General features: G+C 47.5%; 1 protein-coding gene across 1 annotated transcript in view; it reads right to left on the bottom strand.

The window, feature by feature from the left end:
• Positions 1–15,164: 15,164 nt before the first annotated feature.
• AATF (apoptosis antagonizing transcription factor) overlaps positions 15,165–24,974 on the bottom strand; it is a 124,501-nt gene continuing 114,691 nt past the window's right edge. Inside the window, 1 exon segment of the mRNA XM_048482778.1 lies at positions 15,165–16,472. Coding sequence (XP_048338735.1) covers positions 16,400–16,472 — 73 coding nt within the window. The 3' untranslated portion in view covers positions 15,165–16,399.

Here is a 24,974-nt window from a genome sequence, read left to right as displayed (position 1 = left end):
ACCCTCGCCATGCGTACTTTTAAAACTGACAGAGTCACTAGTGGGCATTCTGATTGGTGTATGGTTGGCTGCTGCTCCCCATTCTTCTGCAGCAGTGGCGTAGGAGGTTAAGAGCTCGTGTATCTAATCTGGAGGAACCGGGTTTGATTCCCCGCTCTGCCGCCTAAGCTGTGGAGGCTTATCTGGGGAATTCAGATTAGCCTGCGCACTCCCACACACGCCAGCTGGGTGACCTTGGGCTAGTCACAGCTTCTCGGAGCTCTCTCAGCCCCACCCACCTCACAGGGTGTTTGTTGTGAGGGGCGGGCGGGCAAGGAGATTGTCAGCCCCTTTGAGTCTCCTGCAGGAGAGAAAGGGGGGATATAAATCCAAACTCTTCTCTTCTTCTTCTTCCGGTCATCAGTGGTGGGATCTCCTTGTTTTTCAACAGGTAGACGATCTGAACAGTGGAAGTATTTAATCCCAACCATCTAGTTCAGCGGTGGCGAACCTATGGCACGGGTGCCAGAGATGGCACTCAGAGTCCTTTCTGTGGGCACTTGTGCATAGATTTCATCGGGGGGGGGGGGCAGAAAATCACACACACACACACATATTTAGGCTAGCCTGGGCACGATCCTTTACCTGGGAGTAAGCTTGGTTGCTGGCAATGGGGCTTGCTTCTGAGTAAACCCTCCTAGGGTCGTGATTCACCCATTTGAAGCGTTGCACGGTTACTTCACCAAGCTTACTCCCGAGTAACGCATGCCTCAGAGCCAACCATTTTTTAAAAACTAAAACCTCAGTATCCAGGTTAAATTGCCGTGTTGGCACTTGGTGATAAATAAATGGGTTTTGGGTTGCAGTTTGGGCACTCGGTCTCGAAAAGGTTCGCCATCACTGATCTAGTTTGACAAAAATATACTGACTTTGAACTGACCCTCAAGTCAGCCTCCAACCGTGGCTGTCTTTTTTATTTTGCTTGGTTGGTGGCTCATGTTGCTGGCCAAACCACCACCACCCCCGCCCAAGAAAATGGCTGTTTACATTGTCCTGCAGGAGGTCATACCAGATTAGTGCGCCGGGGGGGTGGGGGGCTGCAAGTGGCCCATCAGGTCTAGCAGAAACATCTTTGGGCATCTTTGGAACATCTTTGGGCATCTTTGGAAGAAGTGCTGGCAGCGGAGAGCAGCGGCTGCAAGGACCCCGCTCACCCAACCAACGGAAGTGTTTGCGGCGCATGTTTCTGAATCACTTGCAGCGCTGAAATGGTTTGACTTACCTCACGTTTCTTTTAATAAAAACAACCAGACCATATTTGCGTTTTGGAGCGTGGCTTTCACATTTACAGCGATCCGTTCTCCCCCACCCCCGATCATTTTGGCCGTGGCAAAAACAATAGCTTGAAAGGTCTTAACACTCATAACCTACTTTGACCTCTGGAGGTAAACAGAAATTCTCTCTCAGAATCCGCGCCTCGGCCTGCAGCGAATCCGTAGCCTGGGAGCAGCTGCAGGAGCACGCACGTCTCCAAGCGTGCCATGTGGGACGTGTGGCCGCTAACCCTGAAGAATGACTCAGAAAGGCCTTCCCCAGGGGCAACCCCAGTCTCGAAGCCCTTGTTAATAAGGAGAGTCATTTGCGGGCATCACGTAATGGAACCGCCTCCTTCACAGTGTCCCGGAACCATCCTATAATCCGCTGGCCCAATTCAACACTTTTGTATAGAATATACTAACGTTGTTGTGTATATAGAACCGGGGTCGGCAACCGGCGGCTTCAGAGCCAAATGCGGCTCTTTCGTCTTCGTACTGCAGCTCCGCAGCGGCGACGCCAACGACGGCAAGTTGCACTTGGTATGCAACGAGTGTGCCTCCTTTCCTGCCCCTTCCTTCCTTCCTTCCTTCCTTCCTTCCTTCCTTCCTTCCTTCCTTCCTTCCTTCCTTCCTTCCTTCCTTCCTTCCTTCCTTCCTTCCTTCTTTGCTTCCTTCCTTCTTTGCTTCATGGTTTTGCTTCCCCTTCCTGTTTCCTTCCCTTCTCGCTTCTCCTTTCCTTCCCTCCCTTCCTCCCTCCCTCCCTCCCTTTGCTTCTGCTTGCTTGCTTCGCTTCCTTCCTTTTGCCCTTCCCTTCCCTTCCTTCTTTGCTTGCTTGCTTGCTTGCTTGCTTGCTTCCTTCCTTCTTTGCTGCTTCTCATTTTGCTTCTTCCTTTCCTGGCGTTCTTCCTTCCTCCTCCCTTCCCCTCAAGGTCTGGTGCCTGGGAAGGAGAGGAAAGGACACTGGAGTGAGAGGGATTTGACGACGTGGGATCAGGAGGCTGTGCTCGCCGTGCATACTCAAGTGTGTCCAACTTGCTGTCGTTAATGTTGCTGCCGGGCTGGACTATCCTCACCTTACCGCTTGGCTGCTTGAAGGCAGGGCTTTCAGGATGCCCGAGGGCAGGGGCGGGGCTTGTGGAGGCGGGGCCAAATGGCTCTTTGGGTGCTAAAGGTTGCCGACCCCTGATATAGAGCTTTTCCAACATTACCTTTCTTGCTCTCTTTGACAGAAACAGAAAACCCGCCTGGCCATTTCTTAAAGCAACAAGACCTGCTCCCCTTTTTAAAATTCATGTATTTATTTTAAAAAAATTCTATCCTGCTATATCTTTTGGTCTCAAAGCCTCACACAGGTATTTTATTTATGCGAAACGCTTATGAAGTCACCTTTCTTTCATACAAAGGTCAAGAGGGCTTACCGTATAAATAAAATAGCCTGCATAAAAATATATGGTACATAAAATGTATGAAACCAACATAAAAATACATAAAACCACAGAAATGCATAAAACCAAAATTAAAAGCACCATTCAGGACTGTTAGTAAATAAAACCATTTTCAACTTCCTCCTAAAGATCTAAAGGGAACTGGCGCAGGCAGACCTCCTTGGGAAGGTTGATCCAAAGCAGACGGACTGGCACGAAAAAGACCCTCTCGTTTACCTACGAAATCAACTTCTTTGACAGGACAATCAGGAGGGCTTCTCCCCGTGGTCGTGGTTCCAGGGTTGGAACATCTGGCAGAAGACAGCCCACGGGGCCGCCACGGCCACAGACCACTCAGCAGAGCTCCAGGGATTCTCTTGAATGCATATCTCTCCCCTTAGGGCCCACCTTCAATCCACCCAATTTCTCCCATAAAAAATTACAGTGTGTAAAAAACCAAGCAGGCCAGGGAGAAGACCCTTCACCCTGACATTCTGATGTTTATATGTATGGATTTTGGTTGGGGGGGTGTATTTAAGCTCATTTGCCCGCCTCCCCCCCCCCAAGAAGTCTGACATGGTATATAATCCAAGAACATTTTCGTGTAAACCAGAACTCACAAATGTGATTACCGTATATATTCGCGCATAAGCCGAGTTTTTCAGCCCATTTTCCGGGCTGAAAAATGCCCCCCTTCAGTCTGAGTACGCGAGTCACGGAGGTACTGCTCCAGTCCGCCAATTCTCCGTGCGGCAAGAGAGAGGAGAGCCTCCCAGCTAGCAGCCGCCCCATAACGAGGGCAGTATCCAAATCCAATAAACTAAACTAAGCTGCTGCATTTTCCACCCTCGGCTTCTACGCGAGTCAATAAGTTTCCCCAGGTTTTGGTGGTAAATACAGGTGCCTCGGCTTAAACACGGGTCGGCTTATACACGAGTATATACGGTAGTATTTTCAAGCCCATTGAATCTCGGGCGAGGTGAGATAAATCGCAGAACAAAATATGCTCGTAATGTCCTTTCTCAAAAGATGCAAAATTTGGAGGCTTCTAGGTACGGAATTTGATATTAAATGTAAAAAAATTAAATACACCGATCGCTCAAAGCCCGGCGCTTCACCCACCTTCTCATCCATGTTGCTGTAGATCAAACAAAAACCACCTCTTAATGTCCAGGCACTTAGGAGGGGGGCCCAATTTTGTCCATTAAAATTGTTTCACAAATGGCTGCACAGATGCAGCGAGTTCCCAGCGATTCAGCCGGATTTAATTGCAGGTGTAACGTAATGGAACCGTCTCCCCCCTACTAGGTTAAGTCATATGCATAAATGCCTGTTTACTCCCTCTTTAATTTATTTTTTAAAAACTTTGTGCCTAATTTAAGCTGAAACGGTGTTAAATTGCATCAAACTGACAAATCGAAAACAGACTCCCGTTGAAGAGACCCGCCTCCCGTTTCGTGCATCCATCGAACCAAGATTGTGATACATATGTGTATGTTGGGACGACACACACACACACACAAATCACTTGAACAAACATCATAAAATTTAAGAGAGCCGAGAAGCTCCCCAATGAACTCTCCAACTGCATATTTACCCTAAAGTATCTACATATTTTAAAATGCCCAGAGGGCTACCCCTAAAGCCTTCAAAAGCAGGAAGATCAAAGGACTATCATCTTTCAATTTCAACCTTTTGTTGCTTCAACAGTCTTAAGAGGGATGAAGAGAAGATCAAAATAAAAACGGAAACAAAAAAAGGCAGCTTTACTTTAAGCTGCTATGTCCCCCCCTATCACGCATGACATCATCATCAATAACAATAACAATAATAATAACTTCTGTGTGTCTGTGTGCCAGAGTCCCTTCTCTCAATTTAGGCCGCAAAATAGGTCAGCTCTATTACCGATCCGCCTTCCCACAAATATTTAAAACAAATTGAATTGCACACCCAATACCCATCACAATTACGCCCGGCACAATAACTAAATTAGCAATTCAACAAAATAATTGGAAACGCGGTTCTCTCTATTCGGCGGGTCCCCTCAGGGCTTTGGCTGATCTGCGTGGGGGGGGGAGGGGGGGGACGCAGCTTTACTAATTCAGAAGCTAATTAGAGCCGCGCTTCCAAATGAAGTTGTTTGTCTGAAAGTTGAAAACTGTACTTGTTTTATTTGGGGGGGGGGAGAGAAGGGGTTCTGCTATGTCCACCATGTTCTGCTATGTTCTCCATGCCCCCCCCCTTTATTAAACAGGGCAATTTGGGAACAAAAATGCTAATTAACGGGAACTATTTGAATTAAAATTCTGCTGGGAAATTCGGGCCAGCCGTTAATTGATGGTATTAGGGATGCGTTCTTGGGGAAATCCTGCGTAACCGTCGCCCTTTGCTAGCAAGTGTGGCTTCCAGTCTTCAGCTGTGATTCCAGACTGACCCGGGGACGACGTCCGCTCAACGTCCCCAACTTGGAAGGCAGGACTGGGGCAGGTGGATCGTCCCAAAAGGTGGGGGCGGCTGGGAGGGGGGCGACTCTGGAACTGTTTCCTCTGCAGCCCACCCACCATAACCTCCAAGTTCATCATCTTCTAGAGCAGCAGTACCCACTGTGTGGGTCGTAGAGAGCTACAGTTGCCATTCGCACTAAACAAAGAACCCATGTGACTAACTATGAGCAGATGACGATCTAGAACAGTGATTCCCAGCCAGGGTTCCGCGGTACCTTGAGGTGCCGTGAGCATGTCCCAGGGGTACCGCAGCAACGCTACCGGCCACCCTCACTTTGCGGTGTCTCCCGCCAGCACCAGCAAGGATAGGGGGGCACGGCCTGCCGCAAGGTCAGCAGCCACTTCCCGCCCCACCCCCCCTGTCCGGAGGCCTGTTATTATGGGGTTTGCTTTTGCGGCTTTCTAAATGCACAGGGGGGTGGAGGAATGGGTTAAATGCGTTTCTAACTGTCTTTCCACTGTTTCTGTAGGATGTTATGCAGTACCAGGTGGTGCCCAAGGTCACTGCCTGACTATCTCTTGTTATCATTCTTATGGTAACTTTTAGGCGCGCTTTCCCAGGCTGGGAGGTGCAAGTTGTTTTAACTATTGGGTTTTGCACGGGCAATTCTCAGTACTGGCTTTGACCAGGGAAGATCCAACACCATTAAAAACTACTGTTCTTCAAGAAGAAGAAGAAGAGTTTGGATTTATATCCCCCCTTTCTCTCCTGCAAGGAGACTCAAAGGGGCTGACAATCTCCTTGCCCTTCCCCCCTCACAACAAACACCCTGTGAGGTAGGTGGGGCTGAGAGAGCTCCGAAGAACTGTGACTAGCCCAAGGTCACCCAGCTGGCATGTGTCGAAGTGCACAAGCTAATCTAGTTCACCAGATAAGCCTCCACAGCTCAAGTGGCAGGGCGGGGAATCAAACCCGGTTCTCCAGATTAGAGTGCACTTTAACCATCACACCACGCTGACTCCCTTTGGCCCACCAAAACCGGTATTGGAGGGGGGTCATGGATCCATGTAGATGAAAGCCACAATGGGTGGGGTTACAGAAGGCAGGGAGTAGGAAAGTAAGCTCCTAGGATCCAGTCCTCTCAATCATATGTGAAGGAAGAGAGAAATGCAGGTGCGGAGGGGGCAGCTGCTGCCCTAAGAAGGAGCAGCAGTGGCGTAGGAGGTTAAGAGCTCGTGTATCTAATCTGGAGGAACCGGGTTTGATTCCCAGCTCTGCCGCCTGAGCTGTGGAGGCTTATCTAGGAAATTCAGATTAGCCTGTGCGCTCCCACACACGCCAGCTGGGTGACCTTGGGCTAGTCACAGCTTCTCGGAGCTCTCTCAGCCCCACCTACCTCACAGGGTGTTTGTTGTGAGGGGGGAAGGGCAAGGAGATTGTCAGCCCCTTTGAGTCTCCTGCAGGAGAGAAAGGGGGGATATAAATCCAAACTACTCCTCCTCCTCCTCTTCCTCTTCCTCTTCCTCTTCCTCTTCCTCTTCCTCTTCTTCTTCTTCTTCTTCTTCTTCTTCTTCTTCTTCTTCTTCTTCTTCTTCTTCTTCTTCTTCTTCTTCTTCTTCTTCTTCTTCTTCTTCTTCTTCTTCTTCTTCTTCTTCTTCTTCTTCTTCTTCTTCTTCTTCTTCCTTTTCCTTTTCTTCTCCTCCTCCTCCTCCTCCTTCTAAATACTCATATTGGCCTCTACAAGTCTTGTCCAGCAACAAAACTGATGAACGGCCATTGCTTCAGCAACCCCAGAACCGCCAAAAAAAACACGTCCGCAGAGGTCTCAACCCGGGAATTGAACGAACAGGTCCAGTTTTCTCCTGCCAATGTAGAAATGTACCATTTTTTTCATGTTAGGGGCTAAGAGACCCGGCCTCAGGAGCAAGGTGAGCGGATAAAAGGGGAGACCTTGCAGGTAAAGCTTCTGCCCCCGGGTTTCCTCCGCGTGGTGAGCGTCACAGGTGAGGGGGAACCGAAAGCCTGCTCCAGCGCTGATAAGTGAAAAAATTGGGAAGCTCACCCGGAAAGGCTTTGAACGGCTCCAGCCCATTCTCTTGCTTATCTCCGCCAACAATACGAAACAGGTGTTATCAGCTTTTCAGAAGGATTCCGCGCTCGCCTTTCAACCTGCAGCCAGGCTCGAGAAAGGTGCCGCGCTGCCCGCACGCCGCAGGAGGCGGCTTTAGAAAGGACGGCAGAGTCAAAAGGAAGAAAGGAAACGCCTGCCCCTCGTCCTGGTGTGCCAATTAGAATCCCACGCCAAGAAGGGAGGCTAATCCTACCGACTCCCTGGGCTTAATCATAATACTATTTAGCGTTGACGTATGTCTCTTCATGGTATTTCAAGCACTTGACAGAGGAGGAAGAGAAGGAGCATTTGGATTTATACCCCACTTTCCTCAAGTGTCAGGAGGCTCAAAGTGGCTCACAATCATTTTCCTTCCTCTCTCCACAGACACCTTGTGATATAGGGAGGGCTGAGAGAATTCCAGCTGGCCCCCACCTAGTGGAATAAGATCCCTGCTGAGATCAGGGCCCTGCAGGACTTGAATGAGTTCCGCAGGGCCTCAAGATGGAGCTTGTCCATCAAGGCAGCTGGCCTGACAGATACCGTCATTGGCCTAGCTCAGGAGTCTGCAACCTGCGGCTCTCCAGATGTTCATGGACTACAAATCCAATCAGCCCCTGCCACCATGGTCAATTGGCCTAGCTGAAGTGGGTTTTGATGCCATCTATCACTGTTTTGATGGTTTTAATGATATTTTATTATTGTTTTGATTCTGACATTCTGTGGTTGTTCGCCACCCTGAGCCCTGAGCTCTACTGGGGAGGGGAGGGTATAAATGCAAATATAAAATAAATGAAATAAAAAGGGGGAGGTTTGGCACTGCCTTCCCCTGCAGTGGCGTAGGAGGTTAAGAGCTCGTGTATCTAATCTGGAGGAACCGGGTTTGATTCCCCTCTCTGCCGCCTGAGCTGTGGAGGCTTATCTGGGGAATTCAGATTAGCCTGGGCACTCCCACACACGCCAGCTGGGTGACCTTGGGCTAGTCACAGTTCTTCGGAGCTCTCTCAGCCCCACCTACCTCACAGGGTGTTTGTTGTGAGGGGGGAAGGGCAAGGAGATTGTAAGCTTCTTTACGTCTCCTGCAGGAGAGAAAGGGGGGATAGAAATCCAAACTACTCCTCCTCCTCTTCTTCTTCTTCTTCATCATCATCATCATCATCTACGCTTCACCCCCAGTAAGTCTGGTATCATTTTACTGATCTCAGAAGGATGGAAGGCTGAATCAACCTGGGAACAGCGACCAGAAACGGACTTCCGTCAGGATCGAGCTCAGGTCGTGAGCAGATCTTTGACTGCAGTTTCCCACTCTTTGTCACAGGCCTTGTTATGCTGTGGGATTTGATTATGCCAGTAAAATAGCTTGATAGCAGTTTTATTCGGGGGCAAGATGTAAATATTGACCGCCAGCCAAGGATTTCTCCATCAACATCCTGATGTTTTGTACGTTCATCGATGACAGTGGTGGCAAACCTACGGCACGGGTGCCAGAGGTGGCACTCAGATCCCTCTTTGTGGGCACGCAGGCTGTCGCCTCATTTTGGGCACTCGGCAGTGGCATAGCGCCAAGGGGGTGAGGGGTGCACAACGTACTGGACGCGCGCCCCTGTGGGGGTGTGGCGAGGGTGTTTCAGGGTGGGGTGGGGGTGTTTTGGGACATTTCGGGGGCATTCCAGGGCAGGGTAGGGGCGTGGAAGGAGCATAGGGCACACGCGTGCCCCAGGTGGAGTTTCCCCTTACTCTGCACCCGGCACTCTGCCTCTAAAAGGTTTGCCATCACTGATCTATGATTCCCCGCTCTGCTGCCGGAGCTGTGGAGGCTTATCTGGGGAATTCAGATTAGCCTGTGCACTCCCACGCACGCCAGCTGGGTGACCTTGGGCTAGTCACAGTTCTTTGGAGCTCTCTCAGCCCCACCCACCTCACAGAGGGGGGAAAGGAATTTGTAAGCCCCTTTGAGTCTCCTACAGGAGAGAAAGGGGGGAATAAATACAAACTCTTCTTCTTCTCTAAATGCTTTGAGCCCTGGTTGTTAAATACCCCAAGCACAATCAGGCAGAGAGGTATCCGATTCTTCCTTCCCTTTCCAACTGTGTCAAAAAATACACCCACTTTTAAAAATACCAGGGAAGAGTAAAGACAGCCTCAAGCACCACTGAACCTCGAGACCCCCTCCATTTTAGCAGAAGTTGCTGCAGTTCTGGAGAACTCCGTGGCAAAAGAATCAGGAAATAGAAATGGCAAACACAGAGGGGTCAAGCACAAAATGCTCAGAAGTTTCTGCCTGGTGTGTTTTTAGCGGTTCAGAAAACTGGTGAAAAGGAGAAGGGTGAAGGTGCAGAGAATCAGGGGAAAAGAAAAGGAAAAAAAAATCAATGGGCATCTCTAAGATCTATGGCCCCAGCTCTGCAGCAAATACGCATAAAGATTTATTCATCCATGCGACATAACATTTTCCAAGACAAAAGTCAATACCCACCGTGACACAGATACTTTCGGCACCCTAGAGGGGGGGGGGGGGATCTGCTGGGGATAACTGTTCTCTTTCCATAGCTCGGAGAGTCCACGAATATAGAATTCTGGCTGCAATTTCATTTCCTGAGAAGAAACACTTAAGAACATAAGAACAAGCCAGCTGGATCAGACCAGAGTCCATCTAGTCCAGCACTCTGCTACTCGCAGTGGCCCACCAGGTGCCGTTGGGAGCTCACATGCAGGAGGTGAAAGCAATGGCCTTCTGCTGCTGCTGCTCCCGAGCACCGGGTCTGCTAAGGCATTTGCAATCTGAGATCAAGGAGGATCAAGATTGGGAGCCATACATCGACTTCTCCTCCATAGATCTGTCCGAGCCCTTTTTAAAGCTATCCAGGTGAGTGGCCATCACCACCTCCTGTGGCAGCATATTCCAAACACCAATCACCCGCTGCGTGAAGAAGTGTTTCTTTTTATTAGTCCTAATTCTTCCCCCCAGCATTTTCAATGAATGCCCCCTGGTTCTAGTATTGTGATAGTATCTATATGATTGAGATGCATTCCTACCTCAGATTAATCAATGCTGCTAAACGATAAACGTAACCAGCCTCCTATATGTAACCACTGCCTTTTGGAACATTCTTTCCTTGATCTTTACTTTATGGCTTCACATGCTTTGTAGGTAACTAGGCTTCCCCTGACACCCTGGTCCCATGGGACACGGAGATGCATCTGTTATCTCGTGGGGGGCAGGAAGTCAGGTGGCTATCTCATGCTATCTGCTGTGGACCATGGGGCGCCTTAGCTCCAGGGACTGTTTTTCACAACTTCTTGGGAAACTTGGAGGGGGGACTCACTTCGGCAATAAAGGGGATGGCAAAGGCCAGGGTTGTCAGAACTTTGGAGTGTCCAGTCGCTGAGTGGCGCCCCCCCCCCCCCATGCTTTATGCACTTATTTACCATCTTAATCCTGGTTCCATCTATGTTACCTTCCTAGAGAGGAGTCTGGCCTCTCCTTCTTTTTGGGGAGATTTTAATGAATTGGGCTATAGGACGCCTGTCATTGTTATGTTAACCGCTGTCTTAATAGATTTTAATGGATTTTAGTACTATATTGATTGTTGTGTGGTCACTATTGTGAACTTCTCTATTTAATTGTGTATATATCGATGTTGTGCACCGCCCAGAGCCCCTTGGGGATGGGGTGGTTTATAAATCGAATAAATAAATAAAAATAAATGAAATAAACTGGTTTTGCCAAGCTTTGGTGCTTCGATACTGAATCAGTAAATACTGCTGATCGATGTATACAATAACGATTAGAGCAGCACACACAACAATAGCGTTGGGTTGGAAAGAAAAGAAATGGCTCGAATATATTTGGGAACAAGTGTCACTGGATATTTTTGATTATTTCTTTTCGGATATTTTTGGATATTTTCGATTATTTCGAATTATTTCTGTTGTTCAATCTTAGATGTCATACATAATTGCTACTTAATTTTAATTGGCTAATAGGTTAAGTTTTATGCGATTGCTGCTTGAATGACAGCTGTGTTGTGAGCCGCCCCGAGCCCTTCGGGGATGGGGCGGCCTATAAATCGAATAATAAATAAATAGATAGATAGATAGATAGATAGATAGATAGATAGATAGATAGATAGATAGATAGATAGATATCAAAAAATGAACTGTGGCAAGAGAAACAGAGCGAAATTTTGAAGGTATGGACAATATACGGGGACTGGATGAAAGAAGTCGGAGTCAATGAAGAAAAATGGGAGAAGAGGCAACAAAGAATGAACTTACTGCTGTTTGGTTAAAACAAAACTGTGAAGAAGATATTGCAGGGGGGAGGGAGCAAAAGGGGGAAAATGCATTGTTTGAAAATGTAAAACGAAGTGTACAAATATATAATGGAAAATTCAAGCTATACAATGAATTTTTTTAAAAAAGAAAAGAATAAACACTACTGATCAACAACACAGAGTCCGTTTATTGGCTTAAGGTTTGAGACCTAACATTATGCTCTTAATTAAGAACATAAGAACATAAGAACAAGCCAGCTCGATCAGACCAGAGTCCATCTAGTCCAGCACTCTGCTACTCGCAGTGGCCCACCAGGTGCCTTTGGGAGCTCACGTGCAGGAGGTGAAAGCAATGGCCTTCTGCTGCTGCTGCTCCTGAGCACCTGGACTGTTAAGGCATTTGCAATCTCAGATCAAAGAGGATCAAGATTGGTAGCCATAAATCGACTTCTCCATAAATCTGTCCAAGCCCCTTTTAAAGCTATCCAGGTTAGTGGCCAATTCTGTGTCGTGTGACCCTGCTGAGCAAGCAGAGTTTGGTATTGAATGCAGCATTCTTGCGCTCCTGACAGAGTTGCCATTCCCTTTACAAAACAAACAAAAAGCACAAAAGCAGGCTTCTAGCCCTCATGGGCCACAAAAACAACTCGAAAGGCAAAGCCCAATATTCATGTTTGTAAGCACGTATGGATATGATCTTGTTGCAGCTGAAATAATTATGCTGAGGAATGGGGGTGGACAGTTTGGCGTGACCGACTTCTTCTGCTTTATTTTGTTGTGTATGTGAGATAGGGTGGCCTTTATTGCTCCCTGATGAAATGACAAGAAAAAGACCTTAAGCCAGGGGTGGGCAATTATTTTTTCCATGGGGCCGCATAAGAAACAGAAAATATTGTGGAGGGCCGGGTTGTGTAGTAGGGCGAAGCGTTGAAAGCCCTGCAGAAGCCGCAGCCACAAGTAACTGCTTCATGGCTTTCAAAGGCTAGGCAAGCCCCTGTGCTAAGTTTAGGCTTTATCTGCAGAAGCCGCGTTAAGGCAGAACTGGTTTCGCGGGCTTTCAAAGGCTTCCCAGCACGGCAGGGGGCTAGTCAGGGTCATCCGTATCGGATGTGGCCTCAAGGGGTCAGTGATAATGCCCAGGTCTGCCTTAAGCACTAGATTTGAGACTGAATTAGAAGATATAGAAGAGGAAGGCAATTGTCTGGAGATGGGGGGGGGGGCTTGGTAAAAACGGGGGGGCACAATCTTAATCACTGTGTGGCGTAGTGGTTAAGAGCAAGTGCATTCTAATCTGGAGGAACCAGGTTTGATTCCCGGCTCTGCCGCTTGAGCTGTGGAGGCTTATCTGGAGAATTCAGATTGGAGACTGTGCACTCCAACACACGCCAGCTGGGTGACCTTGGGCTAGTCACAGCTTTTCGGGGCTCTCTCAGCCCCACCTACCTCACAGGGTGTTTGTTGTGAGGGGGGAAGGGCAAGGAGATTGTCAGCCCCTTTGAGTCTCCTACAGGAGAGAAAGGGGGGATATAAATCCAAACTCCTCCTCCTCCTCTCTTCTTCTTCTTCTTCTTCTACTGTGCACTGATGTTACGTCCAGTGTAGTCTGGAAGCGCCAGCAATGCACTGCAGCAGTGTTCTCACATTCACCCCTTTTGGACAAGTGCCAGAGTGTTGCCTGGGAAATGATCGCACAGCAACAAAGGTCCCCCACCCATTTTCCTAGCCTGCTTCCACCCACTGAATAGATGAGCCCAGTGGCGTACCTGCCTAGGGACAGGGGGTACCCTATGTCCCAGGGTGCCTCCCATTTGGTCACGTGGGGGGCGCCACCATTTCAGGGTCGTTTGTGTGTTTTTAAATTTTTTAGTGTTTTTTACGTTTTGGCCTGCAGGAGGGCGCATTTTTAAGGCTAGCGGCACCAAAATTTCAGGGTACCAACCAGAGACTGTCCTGATGATACCACCCAAGTTTGGTGATGTTTGGTTCAGGGGAAGCAAAGTTATGGACCCCCAAAGGGGGTGCCCCCATCCCCATTGTTTTCAATGGGAGCTAACAGGAGATGGGGGCTACCCATTTGAGGGACCATAACTTTGGTCCCCCTGAACCTAACTTCACCAAACTTGGGTGGCATCATAAGAATAGTTACCAGATGATATCCAGAAATTCTGGTGTCACTAGCTTTAAAAATACACCCATTACAGGCACCCCAAGAAATTTGCCCAAGATTCTTTGTTTTGCAGTGACTTTGCTCATCATGTTTGATTCCCAGCCTGAGCTGTGGAGGCTTATCTGGGGAATTATCTGTGCACTCCCACACACGCCAGCTGGGTGACCTTGGGCTAGTCACAGTTCTCTCAGAACTCTCTCAGCCCCACCTACCTCACAGGGTGTTTGTTGTGAGGGGGGAAGGGCAAGAAGATTGTCAGCCCCTTTGAGTCTCCTGCAGGAGAGAAAGGGGGGATATAAATCCAAACTCTTCTTCTTCTTCACTCAAGGCCAGATCTCTGACCAAGAAACTGAGGCCCTGGGAGTCCTATGGAGAATTGTGGGAGAAGGTTACAGGCCTGGCTTACGTCCGTCATCGTCTCCTGGCCCCCACAGAGCTACCTGTTGGGTCCAAAGCAAATCGCTGAGATGTTGGTCATGCCAGTGGCTGGTGGCTTGCCCCATGCTTGTCGGTATGGATGACTCCTGTTCCCCTCTATACTTTGGGAGCACCCCCCCGAAATCTAGCCCTGCTGTATATTTAGAACAGCTTGTTAATTATAAGTGCAGATGGGTCATGACGAGAGCAAGGTGCAACTCATTCCCCTCTGTCTATCTTCAAGGTCATCTCCTTAACATTCCACAAAGTGAGCGTTGTTGTCGGTACTGTCCCAACGCTATGGACTCAATCCGAGCTTACTCCCAGGTAAAGGATCGTGCTTTAGTTCTTTGCATGAAAATCAGCACTTAACAGGGTTACCTACACTGCTTCCCCAAAATTAGGTCTTAGGTTTAATGCTAATAATCGAGCCCAGCGGCCCAGGCCAGCCTAGATGTGTGTGTGTGTGTGGGGGGGGCGATTTCCCCCCCCACATGATGAACTCTGTTTGTGCGTGGCCACAGAGAGGGCTCTGAGTGCCACCTCTGGCACCTGTGCCATAGGTTCGCCATCACAGATATATAACAATGATCCTGTTTTTGTACTTGGAATGTAGGGTACTTCTGGTTTATGCCTAATAAAGGTGATTGGATTGGATTGGATTGGATTGGTATGGATGACACTTTTCTCTTCTGCGCTTTTCATCTTCAAAAGGTACATGTTGTGATTCTTTTAGTCCTTGGGCCACAAAAGGTGTGGGCTGGCCCTGAGGTGTAGGGAAGGACCTGTGAGACCGTGGGCTGGCTTGCTCCGTGCGGAGCGCATGATGTATCCCTGAGCAACAAGCTGAAAAGACCCATCGTCCCCTTCCCTGACAGACCTCATACATTCAACTAATGCAGTCACTGCCCTTCGCGCACATTATCTTAGCAACCAGTGAGACATTTTAGATTTTTAAAAACCCCTGGATTACCATTCCTAGAAACAAGCACTGAACAACACTTTACAAAAGATGAACTACTAATGATGTCATGTTCATTCAGAGCTTACAAAGTAAACTACTTTATTGAATTTTGGGGAGGGAGGGGGCAGCTCAAAAGATCATCGCTCCCACCATTCCGTTACATATGCGTGTATTATTTACGCAAGATAATCTCCACTGGAGATTGATCATAGCAAGCTAATAAATCCACTTTATGGAGATTTAATTCCCAGCTTTTTGACCTTCTGAATAAAAACAAGTGAATCATCTTCCCTTCGCGAGATTTACACCAGGGCTCACCTCTAACACACAGTGTCTCTCTGCTGGGAGGAAAGAGGTCTCGATGAGTCCTCACCAGCAAAAATAATTAAATACTTGTAAGATCTACAGTTGCAGAAAGACTCACAAGCATTTATAGATTCCGAATTATGGTGTCCAAAAAGCAATGAGACAACTTGGGTTAGGTCTGGCTGGAAACCACCGATCAGAAGAACCAGCTGAACTTCTGAGAGCGTCGACACTTTTGAGGTGAACAGTTCTCTTGTCGCAATTTCCAAAATGCGCATAGGAAAAATCCACCCCCGTCCCTCCCAAAGCTGGATGATTTGAAACACTGAGTATTCACCAGCGACATCCATTAAAGAGCTGGCGCTCCGTCTCTAGCAAAACACACGGGTCCAATTTCTGATAAGTTTCAGGCCGACTTTTGAGGCGTTCCATTAGACACACAGATGCACAATCCTTTGGGGACAATCCGTGCGGTCTTACGTGCACAAAGAGGTTGCCGCGTTCTGCTTTCATCAGACTGAGGTCTAGCAACGGCTCCTGAGACCTTGGAAGATGTTTATGCTGCCGGCCTTTGGGGTCTCGTACCAGCCCCTCGGGGCCCGTTTCACGCTTGCTGCAGACTTGATACTCATTCCGGCAGGGCGGCCGCCTCGTGCCTTTTTGAAAGCTGATCGATCCAAAACTCCAAAGCGCCTCCTGTCTGAAAGGGCAGCAAAGGTGGGCAGAATTCAAAAGGAATATTGGTTAGGTTTATATTGGTTAGGTTTATATACCGCCCTCCCCCGGAGGGCTCAGGTGAAGACAGAAGAGAGTGAAGACAGAAGAGTGAAGGCGGATTTCCATTCTGCCCGTCGCGCCACGGGACAAACTCCACCGAGGGCCACGGAAGAGACTCTCCAGGAGTGACAATGGCAGCTCCATCAACTGGAGAGGAAGGGCAACAGAGTGTTGCTACGTAGCGGAAGGGGGTCAAATGCGGCAAACGGCTCTTCTCTCACAGCTCCTGAGGTGGGTCACCTTGTTCAAGATGAGCTATTTTGCCAAATAACGACCGATACAGCTCAGTTCTGGGGAGAAAAGAGAAAGAAAGTGAGAATAAGAATGTGTGGAAAGGTACATTGGTGTCACTTTATAATTGACCCCCTGGCAAGCGATAACTTATTTTTTAAAAACCAACTAAATAAGGCCCCTTCCGCATACGCAAAATAATGCATTTTTAAAGCACTTTCACAACTGTTTGCAAGTGGATTTTGCCATTCCGCACAGCTTCAAAGAGCACTGAAAGCAGTTTGAAAGTGCATTATTCTGCATGTGCAGAATGCGCCTAAGAGGAAAAAAGTCTTCATTTAATTCAACGGAATGTCCTTAAACTTTCTTGAATTACGCCCACGGCCCAAAGATCGGCTAGAATAGCCCTATCCGGACATGGTCCTTTTGGCTGCTTGAACTTTGTTGATTCTGGCAACATCTCATTTTGTGGACTGGAATTGGTGTATGTGCAGTTCTATTGAGGGGCTACTGTTGGGAGTGGCTTTCCAAGAGTGCCTTAGGGACCACCTCTCCCCATATTGCCCAAGAAGACCCCTCCGCTCCTCGGAGGGTAACCTTCTCGGAGGGTAACCTGGTGGGCCACTGCGAGTAGCAGAGAGCTGGACTAGATGGACTCTGGTCTGATCCAGCTGGCTTGTTCTTATGTTCTTATGTTTCGGTAATCTCTGGCCTGGAAACCATCCGGCTGGCCTCGATGAGGGCCAGGGCCTTTTCGGTCCTGGCCCCTACCTGGTGGAATATGCTTCCATCCGAAATTAGGGACCTGAGTAGCTTTCACAGGGTCTGTAAGATGCAGCTATTCCACCAGGCATTTTTGTAGGCCAGCTGGTTTAACGTCTGTTAATAACACCTGTTTTTGGCTTTCTGGGCGGGGACATAATAGGTTTAAGTCGCCATCTGATTTTGGGTACTTTTGTTGCCCGCGCACTGGCTATATCATCTTTTTGACTATATTTCTGGCTATATATCTTTTTTACCCTTCTTTTGTTGCCCGCGCACTGGCTATATATCTGACCATCTGCCTACCCCCTCCGCCCAGGGTTTGTCCACTGGGGGTTTGATCCCAGACGCCTTTTATTATTATTCATTTTTTGTAGGTTACTGCTGCTATAGTTTTAATAGTTTTAAGATTTTGTGTTGTTTTAATTAAGGCTATTCGATTTGTTTTATTGTCTTGTTATTTGCTGTTGTACGCCGCCCTGAGCCCTTCGGGGGTAGGGCGGTTTATCAAATCGAATTAATAACAACTACTACTACTACTACTACTACTACTACTACTACTGACTATCTCGAACGTCACAATAGGCTATCAGCAATGGTGCACTGGAACCTTTGCAAAAAGTACGGCCTGCCCTGTAGCAAGACCTGGTACGAGCACAAGCCAGAGAAGTCCACAGAAAATGAAGAAGCAAAAATACTCTGGGACTTTAGAATACAGACAGACAGACACCTGGCACACAACACCCCAGACATAACAGTGATAAGAGAATAAACATGTTTAGATCATAGATGTTGCTGTGCCAGTTGACAGCAGGGTAGAGGACAAAGAGCTGGAAAAGATCACAAAATACAAGGACCTACAAATTGAAGTTGAACGATTGTGGCAAAAAAGAACAACAGTAATCCCACTAGTAGTCGGTACTCTCGGAGGAATCCCAAGAAATCTTGGAAAACATCTGGAAAGCCTAAACTTGGACAGAACATCAGTCCACATGCTGCAGAAAGCAGCACTTCTAGGAACTGCACATATTCTACGCAAATATCTCTAATATCCTAGGTCCTTGGGAAGGACTCGATATTCAGAGATGAATTCCGGTATGACACCCAGCAGGTTGTTGCGTAAAAGTTGTTATGCTATGTGTATAATAATAATAATAATAATAATAATAATAATAATAATAATAATAATAATAATAATAATAATAATATTATTATTTTTATGTTTTTATACTGTTATTTGTTGTGGTTGTTTTATGCTTTTATTGTAACTGCTTTTATATTGTTGCTGCCCCCCTGAGCCCTTCAGGGGAGGGCGGGATATAAATTTAAATAATAAATAAATAAAACAAAACGAATCAAAAGAGGATGGTTGCCCAGTGGGTATGGAGGTTAAGGACTCCAATTCGGACAATCGGGTTTGACTCCCCTCTCCTCCACAGGAGCGGCGGACTCTTATCTGGTGAACTGGATTTATTTCCCTGCTCCCCCGCAGGTAGCCTGCTGGATGACCTTGGGCCAGTCACAGTTCTCTCAGAATTCTCTCAGCCCCACCTGCCTCATAAAGTGTCTGTTGTGGAGAGAGGAAGGGAAAGGAGCTTGTAAGCCTTATGGGAGAGAAAGGCGGGTTACATATCCAAACTCCTCTTCTATTACAACACAAGGCAAAGACTGCACATTGAAGAAGTCAGCAAGCAGACTTGAAATATGAATTTTCATTGCTCGTAATGACAAGCCCCACGCTCTCCCTTGGCGCCCTGACTTAATTCCTAATAAATAACAAGGAGAGGTACTAGGTCTTCCGAGATGGCAGGAGGCTTCCTGCCGGCAGCCATAAGAACATAAGAACACAAGAACAAGCCAGCTGGATCAGACCAGAGTCCATCTAGTCCAGCACTCTGCTACTCGCAATTACCCTCAATCACTTTCATCACTGATGGAAGCCACTCGTATTCTGTGCCCTTGAAGCTTCTGAACAGTTTTCAAGGGCAGCCCCACGTCCAAAATATTGCGGCAGTCAAGTCCCTTGGTTATCGATTAGCAAAGGGAGGGAAAATAACTTTTTCAAGATCAAATTGGAACAGGCAGGTGGCGCCATCATGCAGGGCTCCGAATGAAAAAGTCCCGAGATAATTAAAAATGCACTCCACAATCGTTATTAACAAACACAAGAGCTGGGGGGAACTTCACGTAATACCACTCTTGTGTGGCCAGGAAATTATGTAAATAACACACCGGGGTGGGATTCCATTTCTCGAGGGAATGAGATTTTCCCTTCCTAAACTTGCCCTTTCCAGACAAGGTTCTTGCACGAAGAAAACAAGATTGAATATTTTAATAGGATGTATGAGACCACGGCGCCGTAAAGAGGATTCAATCAGGCAGGCTGTGCGGGACTCTAATTTACTTTCATATATGTTGTTTTTATTCCTGTAGGTTGACAATAAGTGGAGGGAAAACATACACACACACACACACAGAAACACACAATGAAAACAATCCTACCAGTGATTCACATCAATAGCACACATGTAGCAGTTTTGGCAGCCGGATAGTTTTCATTAAACAAAAAAATCTAGTCTGTGATTTTTACACATAGACACACCCCCAGCAAAAAGCTTCTGGAAACTAACAGCCAAATATATCTTTAAAATCTATATGAGAACACAATTGCAGGCAACAGAAAGCACTCACACGGGGTTCCCCTACATCATAGGTGTCAAACTTGCGGCCCTCCAGATATTGTGGACTACAGTTCCCATCATCCCCTGCCAGCATCATGCCGGCAGGGTGTGATGGGAACAGTAGTCCGTAACATCTGGAGGGACGCGAGTTTGACACCTGTGCCCTACGTCCATGGCCATGCTGGCAGGGGCTGATGGGATTTGTAGTTCATGAACATCTGGAGAGCCGCAGGTTGCAGACCCCTGCCCTACATGATGCCCATATTTATTTATTACAATATTTATACCCCACCTTTCATTGTAGTTCAGGGCAGCTTACAAACATGGCAGCCGTCAGCACTTCCCAAATTCCCTCAAAGAAATTTCCAGGAAGTAGGAGGGGCCGTTGTTCAAAAGAAACTCTTTTCCGTGGCCGCCGTAGCAGCCGGTGGAGGGTCCAGAGAGCAGCATTCGAGCTTTTATTTCCTCCATTTTATTTCCCAGCGTCTGAGCTGTGGAGGCTTCTCTGGGGAATTCAGATTAGCCTGTACACTCCCACACACGCCAGCAGGGTGACCTTGGGCTAGTCACAGCTTCTCGGAGCTCTCTCAGCCCTACCTAGCTCACAGGGTGTTTGTTGTGCGGGGCGGGGGGGAGGAGAGGGCAAGGAGATTGTAAGCCCCTTTGAGTCTCCTGCAGGAGAGAAAGGGGGGATATAAATCCAAACTCCCCTTCTTCTTAAAAAACAAAACAGCGCAGCCGCATAACGCACCTCTTGCCTGGCTGTTTGTTTCGTTCAAGCTGCGGCGAAGGCGATAAAACAAAAAAGAATTCCGCAGACAAATCGCAATTCTCAAACTTCAACATAGACGCTGGAGCAGACTCGCGTTAGGAGCGGGATCAGTGCGAGGGTTCCTAGGTTTGATCCCGCCCTTAAGCCATGTTTATTGGCCTGTGCAGAAAGGGGCCTGGGTTTGTCTCTATTACCTGCGGCTGTCCTTTTGGGACGGTGCTCACCATTCCCTCTCAAAATGCCAAATGTGCTTGTAGGCTCGCAAAGGACGGGGACTCCTGTATTACCAGAACCCCGAGGAGGCCAATCTCTGTCCCCTTCCGCACATGCAAAAATAATGCATTTTCAAACCACTTTCACAACTGTTTGCAAGTGGATTTTGCTATTCTGCACAGCTTCAAAGAGCACTGAAAGCAGTTTGAAAGTGCATTATTCTGCATGTGCGGAAGGAGCCTCTGTTTCAGCCTGTCTTCAAGTTTCCACCCTCACTGTTGCTTAGGCAAGCCTGAAAAACGAAGGGCACGAATGGACACGATCCGTGGCTGGAAGTTATAAAATAATCACAGTTCTTAATTTGGCAACCCTCTGCCGTTTCCCATCCCTCACAAAATCTACACATGTGCGAATAACATTTTTTCACAGAATTTCAACTTCAGACTGCGGAATAAATACAACCCATAAAACAAAAACCCACTAAAGGCTGGAAAGTTGTTGCTTTTAATTCTGCTTCGTACGCTGCCTGGATTCTTAATCACCATTAGTCATTTGGGGTCTCCTAGACTTGTGAAAATTATGATCCAAATTAACAGGATCAATTACAAACATTTTGATCGACTAATCCAACATTTTGATCAATTAATTGGGGTTTATAATTTTTCATGCAAGGATGTATGATAACTGCGGTTTCTCCGGCTGGAAGCAGCAACTTCAAACAGAGATTTGCTGTGGCTTGCCGGCCACCGTACCAACTCGGCACTCATTTGGAAGTCAAGTTCAAGTTCAAAGACCTTTATTAGGCATTAAAACATAGCAGAACTAAGTAATCCAAATACAGTTTTACAAGATAAAACAGGTACTCCTGTTTCAAAAATGCATACAACATTTGGAAGTATAAGGCCCTTTGGCCTTAGAAGAAGAAGAAGAGTTTGGATTGATATCCCCCCTTTCTCTCCTGTAGGAGACTCAAAGGGGCTGACAATCTCCTTGCCCTTCCCCCCTCACAACAAACACCCTGTGTGGTAGGTGGGGCTGAGAGAGCTCCGAGAAGCTGTGACTAGCCCAAGGTCACCCAGCTGGCTTGTGTGGGAGTGCACAGGCTAATCTGAATTCCCCAGATAAGCCTCCACAGCTCAGGCAGCAGAGCGGGGAATCAAACCCGGTTCCTCCAATTAGATACACGAGCTCTTAACCTCCTACACCACTGCTGCTCCTTAGGGACTGTGTGTGCGTGTGCGCGCACTGGATTTGTGCACGCGCACCAACTTACATGTGGTTTCTTTCCTTTCCTCCTGGAAATCCCGATCTTCAGTGATGCTTCCTCTTCCAAACTGGTAACTATCACCAATTCCTGAAACCCTATCCAACCTTCTCTGCCAGCCCTTGTATTCTTTGCGTGTGTATGTTTACTTAAAATATAGTCTTGTTTTACTATTTTTAAGCTTCAATAAAACCGGTTGTGGTGGGTTTCCCGGGCTGTGTGGCCGCGGTCTGGTGGATCTTGTTCCTAACGTTTCGCCTGCCTTTGTGACTGGCATCTTCAGAGGTGTATCACAAAGGGAAGTCTGTTACACACTATGTTATAACTGGACACGCTGTGTGATAGACTTCCCTCTGTGATACACCTCTGAAGATGCCAGCCACAGATGCAGACAAAACGTTAGGGACAAGATCCACCAGACCACGGCCACACAGCCCGGGGAAACCCATCACAACCAGTTGAATCCGGCCGTGAAAGCCTTCAACAATACATTCAATAAAAGAAGAAGAAGAGTTTGGATTTATATCCCCCTTTCTCTCCTGCAGGAGACTCAAAGGGGCTTAAAATCTCCTTGCCCTTCCCCCCTCACAACAAACACCCTGTGAGGTGGGTGGGGCTGAGAGAGCTCCGAGAAGCTGTGACTAGCCCAAGGTCACCCAGCTGGCGTGTGTGGGAGTGCACAGGCTAATCTGAATTCCCCAGATAAGCCTCCACAGCTCAGGCGGCAGAGCGGGGAATCAAACCCGGTTCCTCCAGATTAGATACACGAGCTCTTAACCTCCGACGCCACTGCTGCTCCCAATTTAAAACCAATTTTAATGGTACAACTGGCTTCTCATTGGAAAATGTTCACCCAGGACTACCCCCGCATACATAGGCTATCGATCCTATTGCCCCCCTCGCTCTCGGTCTCCCGCTAATTCCCCCAGCCAAAGCTTAGGGTAACAGGTTCTTTATTGCAACCTACAAAAGCAAGTAATGAGCAGTAACATTTTTATTTCTGTTAAACTGTCATTTTAGGCTGAGCTGGGGATAATTACCTATTTCTACTGCAGTAAGGTTTTATCATCCTTAGTGAGGCATTTTCTAATTTAATATTTTTACTATATTATCATAAAACCTTGTTTCAGAGTGGGGGGGGGGAAGGGAAGGGGAGAAAATGATCATGAGCCGTTTGCCATAAAACATACGAGAGTGCCCTGTCTTAATTATTGATGCATTTTGTAAAAAAGGAAGAGGAAGAGGTAGGTGAGAGTGCTTAGCGGAATGCATTAAGCTACACCTGGCATACGCCTCTGCAGAAAGACGACCCTTCTAGCACGACAGGTAAGTGACGCACACTGAGAGCCAGCACGGTGTAGGGCAGCGGTTCTCAACCTGTGGGTCACGACCCCTTTGGGGGCCGAATGACCCTTTCACGAGGGTCGCCTAAGACCATCAGAAAACACAGTTATGAAGTAGCAACGAAAATAATTTTGTGGTTGGGGGTCAGCATAACACGAGGAACTGTATTAAAGGGTCGTGACGTTAGGAAGGTTGAGAACCACTGGTGTAGTGGCTAAGAGCAGGCGGACTCTAATATGGAGAACCGGGTTTGATCCCCCGCTCCTCTAAACGAGCAGCGGAGTCTTATCTGGTGAGCCGGATTTGTTTCCCCACTGCTGCATTCCCGCTGGGTGACCTTGGGCTAGTCTCAGTTCTTTGGAACTCTCTCAGCCCCGCCTACCTCACAAGGTGCCTGTTGTGGGGAGAGGAAGGGAAAGGAGCTGGTAGGCCACCTTGAGTCTCCTTACAGGAGCAAAAGGCTGGGCATAAATCCAAATTATTCTTCTTCTAAAAATGAATCAAAGAAAGGTAGAAACGGTGCTGACCTACAAAACTCTAACAGCTTGGGATTCAGGGAACCTGAAAGACTTATGCGGAATGGGTGGGGTAGAAATGTGAGAATAAATAAAAGAAATAATAAATAAATAAATAATTTTCTTCGCATATGAATCTTTGTTTTTTGTTTTTTTTTAATTACTGCTTCTTGAGGACCTTCTCCAGTTGTCCTGGCCTTCAGAACATAGGTAGCTGGTGCCTGGAAACAGGGCCTTTTTGATGGTGGCCCCGTGTTTCCTGGCATGCCTTCTGCAGAGACATCTGGATGGGGCTTCCTATAAAAACCTTTCAAATACTACAAAAAAACCCTATGTTCTCAGTGATTTTTTTTTTGAAACGGCCTCTTTTTGCTCCAGTTGTTAATGCATATCGTGTGGTTAAATGGATCATGAGGTTTTATCCGGATTCTGTTTCGCCGTCAAATATATAAGCTGCATTTTTAACAGAACACAGACTAAACAAAAAAAAATGAAGAGATGTGGTTGCGAGAATGCACGCACATCCCGCTGAATGGACGAGCTGCGTCTCTCAACGCAGAGGCTCACGGGAACTGTTGTTATTGTGCGTACATGACTGAGTGTGGGACTAGAACAGAATAGGAAGAATCCGTTTTTCAAGTCAGCCGGAAAGTAGTTTTCACCTTTTGTGAGCAGCAGTGGCATAGTGGTTCAGGGCAGGTGTACTCTAATCTGGAGGAACCAGTTTTGATTCCCCCCTCTGCCACTTGAGCTGTGGAGGCTTATCTGGTGAACTAGATTAGCTTGTGCACTCCAACACATGGGTGACCTTGGGCTAGTCACAGTTCTTCTGAGCTCTCCCTACCCCGTTGACTCTTCTTAGTTTGGATTTATACCCCCCCCCTTTCTCTAGGAGACTCAAAGGGGCTTATAATCTCCTTTCCCTTCCCCCACCCCCCAACAAACACCCGATGAGGTGGGTGGGGCTGAGAGAGCTCAGAATAACTGTGACTAGCCCAAGGTCACCTAGT

This window comes from Sphaerodactylus townsendi, unplaced genomic scaffold (genome assembly GCF_021028975.2).
Source record: "Sphaerodactylus townsendi isolate TG3544 unplaced genomic scaffold, MPM_Stown_v2.3 scaffold_22, whole genome shotgun sequence".
NCBI classification, from domain to species: Eukaryota; Metazoa; Chordata; class Lepidosauria; order Squamata; family Sphaerodactylidae; genus Sphaerodactylus; species Sphaerodactylus townsendi.
Note: the sequence above shows the minus strand (reverse complement) of the source record. Positions and strands in the feature narration are given on the sequence as shown.